The sequence below is a fragment of the Xyrauchen texanus genome, chromosome 4 (genome assembly GCF_025860055.1).
Source record: "Xyrauchen texanus isolate HMW12.3.18 chromosome 4, RBS_HiC_50CHRs, whole genome shotgun sequence".
NCBI classification, from domain to species: Eukaryota; Metazoa; Chordata; class Actinopteri; order Cypriniformes; family Catostomidae; genus Xyrauchen; species Xyrauchen texanus.
Genome location: NC_068279.1, coordinates 24,675,805 through 24,694,596, shown reverse-complemented (window position 1 = coordinate 24,694,596; position 18,792 = coordinate 24,675,805). Strand labels below are relative to the sequence as shown.

The 18,792-nt window shown below is 39.8% G+C and overlaps 1 protein-coding gene across 7 annotated transcripts in view; it reads left to right on the top strand.

Annotated features, from left to right (window-relative positions):
* Positions 1-13,496, top strand: part of LOC127640414 (rho guanine nucleotide exchange factor 28-like) — a 102,405-nt gene extending 88,909 nt beyond the window's left edge. For all 7 annotated transcript variants that reach the window (XM_052122983.1, XM_052123009.1, XM_052122991.1 and 4 more), the window contains one exon: positions 11,468-13,496. In XM_052122983.1, the coding sequence (XP_051978943.1) occupies positions 11,468-11,625 (158 nt within the window). In that variant the 3' untranslated portion in view covers positions 11,626-13,496. The remainder of the gene's footprint in view (positions 1-11,467) is intronic.
* Positions 13,497-18,792: the final 5,296 nt, after the last annotated feature.

Here is an 18,792-nt window from a genome sequence, read left to right as displayed (position 1 = left end):
AGACAGAAGCTCCGTATGTGACTGTGCCAAAATCAGCCAATCGTCCAAATAGTTCAGAATTCGCAAGCCCTGACTCCGCAGGGGTGCGGCGCCGCATCCATGCACTTCATGAAAGTACGAGGTGCTAAAGACAGGCCGAAGGGAAGGACGGTGTATTGATAAACCTGGCCGTCGAGGCGAATCTCAAGAATGGCCTGTGACGGGATTTATCTGAATCTGAAAGTAGGCATCTTTCAGATCGAGAGAAATAAACCAGTCCCCTGGCGCACATGCGCGAGGAGTTTCCTGATTGTAAGCATTTTGAACGGTCTTTTGCGAGCACCTTGTCCAAAACCCTGAGATCTAATATTGGTCTGAGGCCGCCGTCTTTCTTGGGGACAAGAAAATAACGGCTGTAAAACCCCGACTCGCTCAGAGAAGGTGGCACTCTCTTTATGGCCCTTTTACACAGAAGGTTTGCTATTTCTGAACGAAGCATGCAGGCTGCTTCCGTGTTCACAGTAGTTTCGAGGCGAGCTCTGAAGCGGGGAGGGCGGTGATCGAACTGTAGCAAATAGCCCTGTTTTATTGTGCTTAACACCCATTTGGATATCCCTGGGATAGCTTTCCACGCTTTGAAGCATAACGCTAGAGGGTGAATGGCCAAGTCGCCCTGAATTGCCGCACACAGCGAGCTGAACAGAATGTGTGAGCCGCTTACTGTGCTTATGCGTGACTGCTCGCAGACAGCAGGGACAGGCTGTTCTGTGAGTGACTTCCCGATTGAGGTGAATGGGAAAAGAGTCACATCTTTTAAATGATGCGCGAGCATAGTCACGGGCATGGGACTTACATACAGAGAGGTGTTTGCTGGCCGTGTGACAGAGCGGGCAGAGAAGGGGCGCGCGCACGGGCTCGTTTATTGACTCTAACACTCGAGCTGGCTGTGCCCGCTTTATGTGAGTGGGCTCTGATAGGGACACGGGAAGTGTAATGCTTGTGTGTAGGGGTGAACACTGGATTGTGGGCACATTTTCTACACATAAGGCATGTTTGCTTTTTACAAGATTTCTTTGGGTCGCCGTGAAAACGGCATGTGAGTGCAGGCAAGCGGGCAGTATCACCGGCTTGTTGGCTGCTGAATCCACCACTGCAGTAGCCTGAGAGAAGGGGACTGACAGGGGGCGAAGCTTTGACAGTGGTCCGGCCGTGGCGGGACTGAGCCGTCGTTTCCTCAATAAAGCTAGGAGGACTTCGGTTGCTCAGGTTTCAGCGCAATCTTAGGCCGAGGCCCGCGGGGGGGCGGCGGTCTGCGGCGGCTGTCTGAGCGCGATCTAGGGCGGCCGCCCTGTCGACGCTGAGAAGTCTGGCTTTGCTGAGCTGGGCGCTGTGAAGAGGCTCGTGCAGGAGGCTGGTCATGTGGGCGGCCTGCAGAGGAGCTAGTGCGACGAGGCAGGAAGAGATTCATGGCTTGGGTGGCTTTCTGGACTTCCGAGAAACGGTCAACAATGCCACTCACCGCGGAACCTAAGAGACCGGACGGAGAGAGCGGCGCGTTGAGGAACGTGGAGCGTTCAGCTTCTCCCATGTCGGCTAGCGTTAGCCATAGGTGTCTCTCGGTCACAGTCAGCGCGGCCATGCACTTCACTAGGGCTTGAGCTGCAGCTTTGGTGGCGCGAAGGGCGAGATCCGTCGCACTGCTTAGATCTGAAACAGCCTCTGGGTGCCTGCCTTTCTCATCCCACTCTCGACCGGGGGGATGGACGATTTAGAGAGCTCGGCGTGGAGTTCCGGCAGGAAGGGAGTGGCCTGGGCCGCGGGCGCCGCGCGGCGACGGCTCTGAAGAAAGCAGCCGTCGAGTCTGTTGGGAGCCTGCTCAGAGGGCGGTGACCACTCGAGCCCGAGGCGGTCGATGGCCTGTGTGAGGAGGCGCGTTAGTTCTTCTTCGACTCGGCGCGGGTCCTGCTGGATTCCTGGGCGAGGAGGAGGCTTGGGAGCCTGACCACTCCTCGCTGTCGAAGCCATGATGGAACAGCAGCCCTTATACTCCGCCTCATCATCCGAGATGGCAGCAGTCGCGGCGCTCGGCGGCAACTGCGCGTCCGGGGCGGGGAGGGTGAGCGAGGCTCGAGGGAGAGGCTCCGGCGAGGTAGTCGCTTCTAACACTGGTTCCGGCAGCCTTTGGGAGCGGCGCTTCTTTCTGCGTGGCGAAGCGAAAGCGCTGGCGGCTTCGGTCTTGAGTGCTTCGAGTCGAGCCCGCAGGGTCGACATCGGAAGCTCCTCGCAGAGGTCGCATCCGCCTTCAGCGGGCGAGCTCTGCATGTTCCAGTCCCAGGCAGAGAGCGCCAGATGAGGTGGCGGTCTCCGGCGCTGAGAGGGGCGCGGCATGAGGCGCAGGTGGTGCGAGGCATCTTTAAAAGACGCTCGTTGCTCTTTTTGTGAAGTTACGCTGAGGAACTAGCTTGCTCTAAAAAGGATACGTTGCCGGATGGCGTAGCTCGCAGGATGGCTGAAGGTGGCGAAGACGGCCGGCTTCTTCGGCGCTGTCAAAGCTTGCTAGATGCCCCTCGAACGGCGCGCGGCTTCTGCAGTTCAGAGATGAGAAGAGCTTCGCTGAATAGATGAAAATCAGGGTTCCAGCCTACTGAACTTACGCTTATATGCACTCTAGCCACGCCCATTCTGGCGGGCTTTGATACAGTGACGGCGCGGGCGCCTCTCATTGGATGCAAGTTCACTCAAGTTCGTCTATAGGCTGCAGCAGTTGCCGCAGAGAAACCAATGAGCTCGCTAGCTAGCCCGCTCAAGGTATGCAGCTGCTGCACTGCGTTGACAATGGATACAAAATTAAGGATAATTTTTTGGCTTCAATATCTCAGAAAAGATTAATCTTTCCCGTAGCGTAAGCTAGTTTACGCAATACGAGAGAACCTCTCGTAAGAGAACTGTAGTTTGAAGTAATTACTTTTCTTTGCATGATACATTGACTGCATTTTTACTATAGCCTTTGTCGGCTTTATCAATAGCTGTTAGCTAAATTCGGTGGATGATGACAGTAGCCGTTTATAAAATAGACTGTACATTATAACTAGTATTGATGTGATTCCATCACAACTGTCATTTTGATATATCAATGCACTATTGTTTTATAATAATAGATTGCTTATATTTTCTGTATAACCAAGTTACATAACATTAATGAATGAGCATTTTTGCATTATCTTGAACATTGTCTAGCATTCATTTAATGTATTATTGTAGTTTACCTTGTGGAATAATTACAGATTAACATTGACATTAACCTGACATTTAGTATTAAGAGAAGATCGTTGAAATTATTTGAAAGTGATGAAACACGGTAGCTTGCAATTCATTAGCGTTAGCAGGCAAGATCAAGTTATCAATCCTTATGGCACTATATTTCACATGATTTGTAGTTATGTAAGCTTACCTGTCCAATAAGAAGAACATCAATTCAGGGTCGATTTTGACCCCCAAAACTGAATGAAGGTCCCTCCAGGAATCAGATGCCCTGCTGATGTTCACTCTAGTTTTTGCTCGACCACGATCACGTTTCCGCTTAGCCAGATGGGATTCAGTAGATACATTTTTATTTTTTTTGGCTTACGTAGAGTTTGTGTAGGAGTCGGTGTTGTGCTGGAAGATAACGTTACCTAGTGTTGCAGACTGTTGTCACTGTTGAATAGCGGAAGAGAAGCTACTGTCTGAGGCAAGGCTCTCGGGAGCACGCATGAACGTCACATCCTTTGTATTTTCCCGGCAAAAGCTACCCGCTCCCTTCACATGCAAATCAGTCTACAGGCTTTAATAGGCAAACTAGGAAGTCCAGGAAGGGCTAATATTTTTAAGTTGCGTTACAAGCGGTTCACACATTGGCAAAAAAAGGTGAATATTATATGAAACATTTTACATATTGCACCTTTAAGAACAGTTTTTGAAAATGTTTACTTTACTTGAGTTAAACATTTCTGTTGATTTTCACTTTTACTTTTTAAAGACAAAATTTTTACTTTTACATTTTGTTTCTTTTGCGACTGAACACCAGAAAAAAATAACATAGCTGTATGTGTAAATTGTATGCGGATCAGAGATAGTGATGTTTGATTTGTGAAAGAATCATTTGAGTCAAATCTTTTACATTTGATTCCTTTGAACATGTCAAAAAGATAAAAAAGTGGTCTGATTTTTTTTTTTTTTTGCGAATTACAAAACTGATTCGAAATCACAAGGACGAGTGCATCGAACAACACGTGTTGTCATCTACATTGGAAGAACCCACTCACCTACATTTTAACCTGTGTTTTTTACTTTTAATTTATTTGATATATTTTGGCTTAAACATTATAAACTATAATTAAATATAATCATGTTATGTATGATCAGTCTCAGCCAGGAGGCCTGTTCATATCAAGTTTTAAGTTAATCAATGCAGTTACCTTTTACATTTAACCAAGGTACTATGTGTATATAATGGCCATATGTGCTCATGAAAATCTCTAACAATAACATTTCCAAAACTCCTTCAACTCGAAACAGATAGTAGCAGGAGAATAATTATTTTATAGTTTTTGAAGAAGATTTGAATGGTGCATGCCTTAGCAAAACTATAGGGTGTTCTGAGTGGTTGCTAAGGTGTTCTCAGTGCTTTTTGCTATTGTGCTGTTACTAGGATGGTCACTAGGGTGTTATGGGTGGTTGCTGGGGCATGCTATCATAGACTAAATAGTAGAGACAGGCCACTTCTATTAAAATGGATGGGAGAAATTGGAACGCTCAGTGGTCAACAGAAGTAGCAAAGGAAGTTCCACCTTACAGGTAAATTACAGATTACAGAACAATCACATTTAAGATACAGACATATCAGACCTGCATACGCATTAGCAAAATGTATAATATCAGTGTTGTCAGATTTTACTGCTGATTTAAATATGTTCTTTGATTGTAATATTGACCAACCATTTTGGATATTTCTGTCTTTTCCCATTCAAGTAGATAGGAGCTGCACTTGTATGGACTGACTTAAAAGATTTGATGCTTTGCAGTTGGTGTTTGCTCTGTTTAATCACATTGCTACAGTATAGGTGCATTCTGTTCGACTGTTAGGGTCCTCCAAAGGTTGACTTCACATGGTATTCCACCATCTTAAGTGAGATTCCAATCTGAAGGGAACGTTTTTGTCCAGTTGGAAGGGCATGCCAAATAGCATACTATAGGGAATAAGTGTACATCGATATATTATTTCACAAGTAGTTGAGAGGGATATTTACCCAACAGTCATTGCAAACCAGCAGAGAACTGACATAATATGCTAAAATAAACAAAAGTGCACAAAATCCTCCTTAGCAGTCACAAAATTCTGTCATCATTTACTCACCCTTCAAACCTGTAGACCTTTTTTTTTTTAATGTGGAACACATAAGGAGATGTTTTACTGAATGTTTTTTCAGTGCAACGGCAGTGAATAGAGACTCACTTTAAATCTTGAAAAAGGACCCACAAGAAATTCTTGACATCAGTTGTATATTGAGAAAAACTCATTCAGAGTAGCATGCATTCACTCCACTATCCACTGCCATTGGATAGAAAGATGGACCACAACATGCATTAAAACATCTCCTTTTGTGTTCTGCATAAAAAAAGTAATCATTATAAATATTGATATACTTAATTTCAGTAATCAGCATTTAAATGTAAACATTTTAATCGATTGACAGCCCTAGTTTGGATACAAAAAAAAGCATCCCGATTCAATTGATCTTTAACAAGTGATGCCAGCAGCTGCTAAGGTGGGTGTTGCGGATTGGCCCAAATTAAAATTGCCCACCCACATGTCTCTATTCTGGTTTTTAAATGAGACCCAGGTCCCTCCTTCAATGTTACAATTTGTTATGGACTGTTTTTTTTCTTCATATCAATCATATGTCAAATCCACATGTGTTCATCACATAACCAGTATAAGACTATTTCAGTTATGTTGGGGTTCATGCTGCATTCAAGTCCTCCTGGGAGTTCATAAGTCGCTATTGCGATGTATTGTTTGTTCATATGATTTTAGAAGGAAAGAATAGGCTTGTTTTGCAATTTTCAACTTTTTATTTTTCTCTCTTTTTCACCATCTCATTTTTAGTTCCATTGCAACAAAACAATGACTATTCACATAGTTTAAAGGAATGTTTCCGGGTTCAGTACAAGTTAAGCTCAATCAAAAGCATTTGTGGTATAATATTGAGTGCTACAAAAAATTATTTTGATTTGCACCTACTTTTATTTAAAAAAAGCAAAAATCTTGGGGCCTGGGTAGCTCAGTGGTAAAAGATGCTGGCTACCACCCCTGGAGTTCGCTAATTCAAATCCAGGGCATGCTGAGTGACTCCAGTCAGGTCTCCTACACAAGCACTATATCTCCGTGATAACGCGCTCAAGATGCCATGTGATAAGATGCGCGGATTGATGGTCTCAGACATGGAGGCAACTGAGATTCTTCCTCCACCACCCAGATTGAGGAGAGTCACTACGCCACCACGAGGACTTTGAGCACATTGGGAATTGAGCATTCCAAATTGGGAGAAAAATGGGAGAAAATCCCTAACCCTAACCATATATATATATATATATATATACACATATAAAAAACAAACAAACACAATTATAGATGTATAGATATAGTAGTGTCTACAGGTACTGTGACTGTGATAAGTTTAAGGAATAGGTTAATTTAATGTCATATAATAGTAATCATTATTATTGATTACATTTGTCTGCTGATGTTGTGGAGAGAGAGAAAAGAAAGATATAGATTTAAACTAGCTGAGTGATAGATAGATATGGAACAATCTTAGTTATAATAATAATAAAAATAATAATAATAGTTGTAGTAGTATAATACTAGTTATAATAATAACAATAATAGTAGTAGTAGTGATGATAATAATAATAATATTATCATCTTAGCTTTATGAAATTTTAGACCAGTCGATAAAATGATTGCCGATATACAAAACTCTCTAGGTCTGGGAGCCGCTTCTCTACCGCCAGCGAGCACATCCAACAGACCCCCCTGACACAGAAACCAATCCCAACTCCGATCGACCCAGCCCCTCTTCCACCGGCGCTGGCAAAACCCAATCCTGTACCAGCGGCTTCTGTTAAGCCTCTCAGACGCGTAGGCAACAGAGATTCGTCCCCTGCAAAATTTAAAATGCTGTTGATTGAGCTTAACTTGTATTGAACATGGAACATTCCTTTAATGCTTTTAATTGTGGCTTTATCTATCTTATTTTATCATTCTTGTGCACCACATATTTTGATGGTAATTGTTGTTTTGTTGCACAAGCCTGTCACCTCGTAAGCCTGCTAACTTAGTCTTATTTTCTGGCAAGCTTTATTCTTCATAAATGTTACAAAAATGCAATCTAAACAGTACAGTCAAAACAGAATTATGTACAATACCATTTTTATTGATTCTTGCCATGATTATTTAATTGACACATCCCCAACTCCCCCCAACTGGTGCCCCAAGAAAATTCTTCTGGTAATTATGACTTTATGATGGTCTTAATTTGCACTCATCTTGTAAATATGATCATTCCGACATGGAGACATTCCGACATGCACCAATAATTCATGTTGTTTATTTTGCTATTTTGCACCTGAGGAGTAGTACTTTTACTCGCTGAATGAATTGATCAGAGCAGTTTTTGCATTAACTCCTAATATAGACTCCAGGCACCGCCACTCAAACAAGTTGCCATGGGTATAATTAGCTGTGCCGTAATTAATGCGATTTACTTGTACTTTTGATACTTAAGTAAATTTCATATCAGTTGCTTTATTTTACTTCAGTATTTTTCTCATGAACTACTTTAACGTTTACTTGAGTCAGTTTCCATGAAGATATCTTTGCTTTTACATAGTATGATGAATGAATACTTTATACAACTCTGGTCACAAACATTTGTTGTGGTTTGTAGACTGGCTTCTTAACTACCTTAAACAGTAAGAATTCCTTGGTCAACATGCTTCACCAGAAACCCCTTTTTTCCCCCTTTTTTTTAACAGCTTGTCAATGCTGGTACAACAGCTACGTATTACATTTCCACACCTTTCCAAATTAAGAAAAAGTAAGAGTGCAATGGATTACGACTGTCAGAAGAGAGAAGATGGCAAATTTACTATCACTCTCTCAGCAGCTATGGTAATAACCTTATCGCATCTCTGGTTACTCGTTTTTAAAAATAAAAAGTAAATTTACATTAAATAATTAAAAAATTACAAATATTAAAAAGTTTGCTAGATTTACGCTGCTAGATATAACAAGTATATCTACAGTAGATATCACAGTTTGAGAAAAGGAATTCTGCTGAAGTAAAACAAGTGATTTGATTTCATCCACCTGTAGTCTTATCCACGATGTGTCTAGTTGTGTTGAAGCAGTGAAGGTCAATTTGTTCTCTTTATGTTGTTAATCTGTGTTTAATAACAAAGACCTTTGTGACTCTATCACAAACAGGTACAAACACACACAGACTCACTTTGCACCTCTCTCTATTGACTGCCGGGATGACAGTGGTGTGTGAATCAAGGGCCGCCAGCTACGGAAGACTAATTGGAAAATCGATCTAAAAAATCTTTACCAAACTCATTACAGAGTGTCCTGTCATCTTGAGAGAGAGAGAGGGGGGGGGGTGACTTATTAATCAGATTTTTCCACATGAGCTATCGAAGTTGTCTGTTTACCATACAGAATCGTCTCTTTCTGTTACATCCACAAACACTTATAGTTTTTGCATGTTAAAGAAAGATACAATACATAATACTTCATATACTTCACATATATACACTTCATCTCTGTAATGGTTAAAGGTGAATACTTGTTGAATGTAGAGGTGAAACACACACCTTTTACAGTAAATAACAAGTCTTGTTATTCACTTGATTTAGCTGTCGCAGCTAAAGGTTGTATCCTTGCTGTGTATTGATCAACTCATTAAACCTCTCTCGTTACTGACAGACCGTCAAGCCTTAGTACAGAGGGATTTATATATAGCTAGATTAGGGTCCCACTTCCTATATGTAGATCTTATTTAACCCTATAAATCTGTGTGTACCATATTTGATTAATGATTTACCCCAAGACTTACTACTGTGGCACCTGTAGACAAACAAGCTTAAATAAAAAAGTCCTTTTATGAAAATTAATTGCTGGGTCACAGGAGGATAACGACCTCCTGATGTGTCAAATTATAAAAAATAACATAAAAAAAACTTTCAAAGACTGTTCCATTAAAAAAATTAAATAAAAAATGTTGACTACTATTTCATATGTCATACTTTATAGGGGTATTTGGTGATTCACATTCTTTGTTCATATCGCCCCCTACTAGGCAGAGAATTTATGATAAAAAAGTTCTTAATTAAATATTGATCTGTTTCTAACCCACACCTATCATGTCATGTCTGAATACATGGATTTAACCACTGGAGTCATATGGATTACTTTTATGCTCCCTCTATGAGGATTACTTGCATTGTATGGACCTACATAGCTGAAATATTCTTCTAAAAATCCTAATTTGTGTCCCGCAGAACTAAGAAAGTCATACACATCTGGGATGCCAGGAGGATGAGTATTGAAGAGAGAATTTTCATTTTTGGATTAACTATCCCTTTAACACTAATGAAGAGTATTTTGAGCTGCCAAAACCAGTATTAGTGAAAATACAAAATAGATAATATACAAAAAAATAACAGAATACATCCATTTTGTTGTTGCAAACTAATGTATTCAGGTTCATTTAGTCATTAAATAAGATTTTGACTTCAATAATCCAGGTAGTTTAGATGCATTACTAAAAGTCTTGCAAAAACACAGGCTTAACATGAATATCTTTATGCAGTAAGAGAGGCTTTACCAGAGATGCACAAAATCTACTTCTGGATTCAAAATGTAACATTGTGAATGCATCAAAAGAAGCGCACAAATTTGAAAATGATCTGTCCTTGACATTACCTGTACACAGATTATGAATGTTTTGATTGAAGTGCTGTTAAATAAACAGACTTTTCTACAGCACTGGTTTATTTATTGAGACATCAAGACTTGTGTCTGTTTAAACAGTGTTAAGCTAACAACATTATTTCACATGCACAAACATATCACTACTTGAATGAATAAGAATGAAACTGGGACATTGTAATACCCATTGAGAATAAGATAATTCATTGTGAGAGTGATTCATGAATTTAAAGGGGTCATGACATGGTTTTTTTTATTGTATTATTATGTTCCCTTAGGTGCAATTATAGTATTAATATATATTTTTTTAAGAAAAACTTTTAAAATCTAGTGATTTATGACCTTTTCCCACCCTGTTTCTCATCCTCTGATTCAAACAGTCTGTTTTGGGGGCGTTTTCCATTTAAGACTTCAGTGTTAACGCCCACTGTTATGATTGGCTAACGTCAGTGCCTATGCATCAATTATTGACGCTCCCAGCCAGAACAATATGCAAGTAAACTAAGTAAAAACACTGTGATTATTCATAATGAATGAAATTGCGCTTTAAAAAGTAGTTTAAAGTTTAAAATAGATTAGGCCTACTTACAGTTTGCGTCGTCGTTGTTCCCAGAATAGTCGGCACGGACTTATCTTTGAGCAACAGTTTTCTGGCAAAGAAAGCATCATATTGAGATTTGTTCTCAAAACAGTCATCCTTAAAATGTACAGAACAAACGCTTAAGTTAACACTGCCGTGACTGGAACTTCCGCAAAAAATAAACTGCATCCATTTTTCCCTGACGCCTGGATCTTTCGGCAGCTTATTCAGAGGTTTTGTTTGACCACAGCCAGGAACAGCACATCTGTGTGGCATCGTAATTTTCCTGTGCACAAGTAGTCTCTGTCAGAGCTCGCTGTCCATCGACTGAACACTTGTGAGGCGACGGCGATACTGAAATGAGCGTAGTTGTCTTGCGCTTAAATCGTAGTTATCTTGTGCTGGAGGCGGTCATATGCAAACGCTGTTACGTCACTTCTAACCGACACGTCACTTCTAACCATGAATCCAGAACGAGCTGTATTTTGAGCTTGATTAAATAAATGATTCGTTTAGAATGGGGAGGACGTCTTAAAATATTAAACTTGCAGGACGTTTTAATGATACAAAGACCTCTTATATACCAAAAGATCAAGGCAAATTTGGTTTCTCATGTCATGACCCCTTTAATTAACAGCATATCATGAATGTAAAGAATGTGTGATAGTTTGTACCTTTCACACCTACAGTATATGCTAAAATTGTAATTCGACACTTTAATATTTACCCTTGTGTGGGTAAAATATGTATTTGATATACATTTTTTTACTTCATTTAATGAGGGTTTTGGAAAGAAACATTAACCATGGTTTTATAGTAACTGACTTGGTGAAAGAGTACATTTATAATAGCATTCTATTTTGTCTTCACAGATTCATTTGTTCAGCTCCATATCCGAGAATCTTGGTCAGAAGGCATAACAGAGGCGGGGCTTTATCAAGCCAATGTCCTGCATGTTAACCAGCCCTTTGTAAACATGGAGACCGAGAACAGAGATGCTGATGGAGAAGAGAATATTGTGTATCTCTGAAATGAACAAACAAACATTATTGGTTTTGAAACAAGATATTTGGACCAGAATCTAATTCCATTCGTTAGTTTTTATTTTAATCTGTTTTTCTTATGTTAGCATACTTTTGGACTTCAGTGACTTTCTCCAGACTTTATAGCTTTACGTTGGCCTGTATGTGAAATGGGCCTTGTCTGAGTGGCTGTGTTTTGCTTTATTGCCTGTAGCCTGCAAAGACAGAATCAGGTTGGACCATTTCAGCGCACTTTGTCTCACACACACACACACACACACACACACACACACACACACACACACACACACACACACACACTTGTTGTGTTTCCATGTTTTATGGGGACTTTCCATAGACATAATGGTTTTTATACTGTACAAACTTTATATTCTATCCCCTAAACCTAACCCTACCCCTAAACCTAACCCTCACAGAAAACTTTCTGCATTAACATAATTTAGTATGATTTATAAGCTGTTTTCCTCATGGGGACCGACAAAATGTCCCCACAAGGTCAAAAATTTCGGGTTTTACTATCCTTATGGGGACATTTGGTCCCCACAAAGTGATAAATACACGCTCACACACACACACACACACACATTGGCCTACCTTTCAATAACAGGACTTTCCATAGACATAATGATTTTTATACTGTACTAACTATAGATTCTATCCCCTAAACCTAACACAACCCCTAACCCTCACAGAAAACTTTCTGCATTTTTACATTTTCAATAAAACATTGTTTAATATGTTTTTTTAAGCTATTTAAATTATGGGAACACTAGAAATGTCCTCATAAACCACATTTATAGCATAATACCCTTGTAATTACCAGTTTGTAACCTAAAAAATAGTGTAAAAAATACATGCCCCCACACACACACACACACAAACTCCACTCCCACCCACATTGCTACACAATGTATTTTTCTCCAAACGTCCATGTCAGTTTGCATAAGTAGATGCTGTAGATCAGTAGTCTTTCAGTAGATGAAAAATGCCCTAATTTATAAAAGCATTGTCTGCCTGCCATCTGTTTGACTCTGCACACATGTAAGGGTAAAGAATCAAATTTTCACCTCTTTCCAATTCAGTTTTTCACATTTGGAAACTGGTTTCATGTGTCCATATGGACTAGAATGTGTAATATGTGTCCTGCCTAACACCTCTGAAATAGAAGATCAGATGCTGCTCGTCATACAGATAAGCCTTTGCCTTGTCACATGTGCAGTGAGTGAAAGTCTGAAAAGTCTCATTAAGATTTCACACTGGCATTCATCATTGTCAAATTTTTCTCATGATACTTACTATGTGACATCTAAATTGTTCTCTGAAAATGTTGCCATATTGGCCTAAAGCTTTTTTCATCCAGAGCCTACTTTAAGTTGTCCATGATGATACTTACAGATTCACATATTCCAGTAGCTCCTTTTCAATTTAATTGTTTTGTTTTATGTTGATCAAAACTGTCATTACTTTTGGGGTGTACACATATTTTAGCAAATATCATAAATCCAGGCCTGTTGTAATTTCAAGCACACTAAAACATGGAGCTGTGTGTGTCATAATAGAAACAATGCAACTACTATGGGTTAACATGCACATACATGAGTAAAACTGACAAGAATTGTATGTATATTTCTTTTTTTCAATGACTTATTGTATTGGGGGGGGGGGGCTTTTCACTATGCATAAGAACCCTTGCTATCGTGTTTTTTTTGTTTTTATTTTCCAATGCATATACCTAATTTATTGTTATGTTTTGAGGAACTATTTTTATGTACATAGAGCTTGTTTTGTACAATTGTTGTATGTAGACAGTTTAACTGGTGTATCAAATGTTACATGTAGTAAATATATTGGAACCTGTTCATACATCAACTTTTGTCTGTTGTTTTTTGTTATGGAAATTTAAAGGAATATTCCAGGTTCAGCTCAATTGGCAGCATATGTGACGATGATTAACACAAATATGATTTAGATGCAAAAATTTGGGTTACAGTGAGGCACTTGCAATGGAAGTGAATGGGGGAGAAGTCAAAATAATTTTTTGTGGTAATTAATATTATGCCAGGAATGCTGTCAATTGAACTTAACTTGTATTGAACTCAGAATATTCCTTTAAGTTTGATTTTAAACCAAAGGGTCAACATTTTTCATATTCTCTGATGTTTCATATTCATAGTGACTATAGTGAAACCAATTTCTCTCACTTGGTCATACTGCTTAAGGACTTCTAAAGGATTTATACTAACACAGCTAGGGACTATGTCAATATATACAACTTCTCTGTGGGTGGGGACAGTAGCCGACCATACATAACACTCCCAGTGGCAACATAATGACTTTAGAGGACTTCAAGTGTAAACCTGACATCCTGGCAAATAAATTACAGCTATTAACTAGACTACTGCTATATAAGATACAAATGTGATTACTAAACATAGCATCTTGGTTAACTCATTGTCTTCCATATGTTTTTTTTTTTTAAGGTTTTCATACAGAATCAGAAGGAAATGTTCTGAAAAATATTATTATTATTATTAATCTTGTTGTTATTTTACTTTTGTTATAGTATACTATATATTGATATATCATCATGATCCACCTGGACGTCTAATGGTTAGACGGAGACCTGAAGAGGCCTTCAAGCCACAGTGTCTCGCACCCCATGTGAAATTAGTTGGAGGATCAGTAATGATCTGGGGGTGCTTCAGCAAGGCTAGAATCGAACAGATTTGTCTTTGTGAAGGACAGATTAATCAAGCCACAAGCAAGGTTATCCTGAAAGAAACCTTGCTTCAAATCAGGGTAGGTGTCCTTTTCTATTCCTATTCTTTCAGGAGGAAAAGACACCACGAGAACGCATCCTGCCTGAAGTGGAGGTTAACATGTGGCAAATACGTCACATGGGCTCACCAGCCGCACATGGAAGAGGCGTGGTGGTAGGTCCTGCCCGAAGGGACAACATAGTCCTACAGGCTCTGGACGGGAATGCCGGGCGATTCTGCCAGGTTGCAGTGTTTTGCGGGAACCAACCATCAAGCCGCAAGCTTCAGGGGCAGGTGGAGGGTTCCACTCCAGCCCAACACTTGCGGCGGCACGGGCAAGAATGGCGGTCAGCTCTGAGTCTGCCTCAGACTGGGCGGGCACACCCGAAGGTGGCAGCCCAGTGAAGTCCTCGCCATCCAGCATCACCAACGCGCTCTCCGATGCTGCTATCGAAACCTCATCCTGCTCATGAGTTCCAAAAGAGACATTAAGCTGGCACTGAGGCAAGCTGCTTGTCTTCCCCTCAGAACTCGACTGGTGCAAATGATTGTGCTGGAGAATGGGCGGTCCGCGGGGGATTACCCAGTGGAGCCGCACCCATTGGAGTCTCCAAAGTGCCTCCAGCGTCAACCGAGCCGGCCTCATACCCATAGGTAGAAGGCCCGGCGCGGGGTGCATCTTGATTGGCTTTCCCCCGGAAGAAGGAAAGCCGCGACCACAACGTTGCCGTGGTCATGTTGTCGCAATGAGAACATGAACCATCCACGATTGTGGCCATCAGAAGTGGAGAGATAGTGACCGCAAACAGGAATTACTCACAGACGAAAAGGCGTCTTTAAAAAGATGCTATCCGTCAGTGAGCGCTCTTTTAGAGGAAATATACTCATTTATTTGCAAGAATATATACTCTTTGAGCTGTCGAAGCGCCCAGGGGCGTACTCTGCATCAATCGCGTAGATTGAGAGAAAGCCGGTGAAATGCGCCGTATATCCAGCAGCATACACTTCTTAGTGAGGTGAATGGACTGGCAGTGGAATTCAGCTCTCTGTGAATCAACCTCTCTGCTCCGGAGAAAAAATATGAATGAGTGGTTGCGAGCCAGCTCCTTTTATACCCGAATGTCCTGGGGAGTGGCATGCAAATTCCACTCGCCAATTCCAATTGGCCTGTTCTCAAAGATTATAGGTGTTTGGGGCTCCCAAGAGCGACCCCTAGTGTCACTACATCGCCAAAACCTCAAGTGAGTGACATAGGGAATCGCTGTTATTCCACCAAATGTTGATTTCTGAACTCTTCCTAATTTACAACATTAGTATTGTGTTGTTTAAAAATGTATATGAACTTGTTTTCTTTGCATTATTCTAGGTCTGAAAACACTGCATCTTTTTTATATCGACCAGTTGTCATTTTCAGAAAACAAATGCTCTAAATGACATTTTTATTGAAATTTGGGAAAAATGTTGTCAGTACTTGCACACAATCAAATACATACCTATAAATAGTAATTCCAGAGAAACAGATCATTTTGCAGTGGTCTCCTGAGCTTTGTGTGTATGTGTATGTATGTATATATATAGTATATATATATATATATATATATATATATATATATATATATATATATATATATATATACAGTGCATCCGGAAAGTATTCACAGCGCTTCACTTTTTCCACATTTTGTTATGTTCATTGTTTGTTATGTATACAGTATATATAATAACAAATATTTTTATCCTTTAATTGGTATGGGCAACATGATCATCTTGAGAACTAATTATCAAAATGATTTAACCTCCTTTCCATTTATTTTCACTTTCTGTTTTCCACTGGATTTGGTGATGGAAGGAATTTTTATGTATTTTTCTACACCCAAATGGAATGGTCCACTCATACAAACAAAGTCTGTAAGGTGCCCGCACCAGAGGTTAACCTTGTTGAGAAATATAGTATGGCAAACGAACAACTCTGGCACTAGGGATCAGAGACACTCCTTGAGATTCTTTTTAAGGCTTGTAAATATTTAGCCTTTTACTAAAGATTTGCATGGATGTGAACAATTGCACATTTTACTCTATAAAATATTTTACACCAGCATTAGTTTGTTGAATTACAGAGAACTTAACACGAGCATTCACAAAAGGAACATTCAGTGTGCTAATAAAATATAAAAGATGATCTCCAAAACAAAAAAGTAAACTCACAAACATTCATCTTCTCACAAATCTTTTGCAAAAGGTGAGCAATTTTTGCATAATGAAAAGAAACTTGAGCAGTATCTATATCTCTTTTGCCATTGCTCTCCCTCTACATCACTATATTGCTCAACAAGGATAACCTCTGGTGAACACTCTAAGCCTGGTTAGGGTTAGTTAAGGTTAACTCTATCCCACTCTACATATCATTGTTGGATCTAACCCTAACCTTCAAACTCAGAAAGAAGGGTTTGGAGAAATATTCAATATTGTCTCGTCAACCAATAACCGAAGCTCCTACCCACTTACTCTGTAACCTGTTTACATGTGGTGATGGCGTAGTGGGCTAAAGCTTATAACTGTTTATCAGAAGGTCGCTGGTTCCACCACCATTGTGTCCTTGAGCAAGGCACGTTGCTCCGGGCAGATTGTCCCTGTAATATGTGCACTGTAAGTCGCTTTGGATAAAATCATCTGCCAAATGCATAAATGTAAATGTAAATGTATACAACAGTGAATAGGAGACACTGAGTCATTCTAGACATCCTTCTTCTTTTTAGATCTTGTCTCACACACATGCACACACCATGCCTTTTGTTACAAAGGAAAGACACATCCCTGTTTTCTAAACACATAATAATTACATACACACATTACTGTGCTTTGATGCAGGGCAGAGCTCTTCATTTCTTACTAATCCCTACATTCCTCAGTTATGTCTTCCTCAGGGAGGGCCATCACTGCCTTTCATCACCTAACATTATAAAACAAGTACATCCCAATTTTCCCTCCTATAAGCCCTTACACAAGCAAATATGTGATGCCTTATATCTCATGTGATGGTAATTAAAGGATTTAGATTTAACTGAAGGGCAGTAACTATGTATGTGACTGAAAGCAATGGCACAAGCAGCTTTTTGAAGTCTTTTGTCCCATGTGAACCATGAAGAGTCTCAATACTTCTGCTGATGGGGTCAAAAACTGTGATGTGAGATCTCTTTGTAGTGGCTTCTGAGCTGTGCTCTATATAGTTATTCAGTGAAACTGTGAAAAGAGCTTATGAAGTGGGTTGTAACATGGGTCAGTGAAGCACTTATGCTGGCACCTGCACAGATCTTTATCTGGAGGGTATGCTGAAGTAGGTATCTTAAAGATTGTAACTTGTGTTAAATCCTCCAATCCCTAAAGCCTCTGAGTCAACAATACACTCATTCACTGTACGTATCTATCTAAAGGCAATCTAAAGGCCTGTATCCATCCTGCAAATGTGTTACAGTAACAGTCCACAAAAACACACACCTTTCAGTCAGAATGAAGCCTCTATTCTTGAGCTGTCAGCACAAATACACACACAATTACTGAGTTGCATGTTCTTTTCATCAAAATACATTCCATGTATTTATATAATTCTGAGGGAATGCCTGTCAAGGAAATATCATGTCAGTAAGAGAATAGAAATAAAGTGAAAGAGAGATAAAGAGGGCTGTGTACCTGACTGACTAAAGCTTTTAAATGAGTCTTTAGTATTGAAGGGTGTGTGCAGCATACTTTGAAGTGTCTCTGTATTACTGTCTTTCTGTGCCAGCTTAGAATAGTGAGTCTCACAAATTGTTACCTTATAGATCAATAGAAAATGTACCACAAAAATGAAAAACAGGCAAAGGAAAAAAAAAACATAAATTATAATGTAATTTAAAACCTTGATCTGACTTAGTTTATTTGACTCATATAACCATTACAGTTGTAATAGATTACAGTGTGTCAGTGCATATGTGTAATAGACAGACAGATAAATGAAAAGATGTATTTCATTCAGAATAAGTCAGTTTCATTGAGCCAATGTAATTTAGTTGGCTTAGGTCAAATTAATGTACTCTAATTTTTTACTTCATTAGGTCCGTCAAACTCAATTTACTAAGGTTTATTTAATAATTTTTCTTATGTTGGTCCAACTTATTTAAGCATAAATATTACTTTAAAGTAAAAGTCCATCCTCAACCTAAGCACAAGCACCATTCTTCACAACAATATAAATACCAAAACAACAGAACATGAAACATTAAAACATCTCCTCCTATTCTCATCTTGCTCAAAATCTCCCCATCCAGTCCCATGCAAAGCATGCTAGAAAATGGAAATCCCCTTCCCTTGTCGGTGCTACATTAACGCCACAAAAGTATTTATCTCGTCCAATCTCAA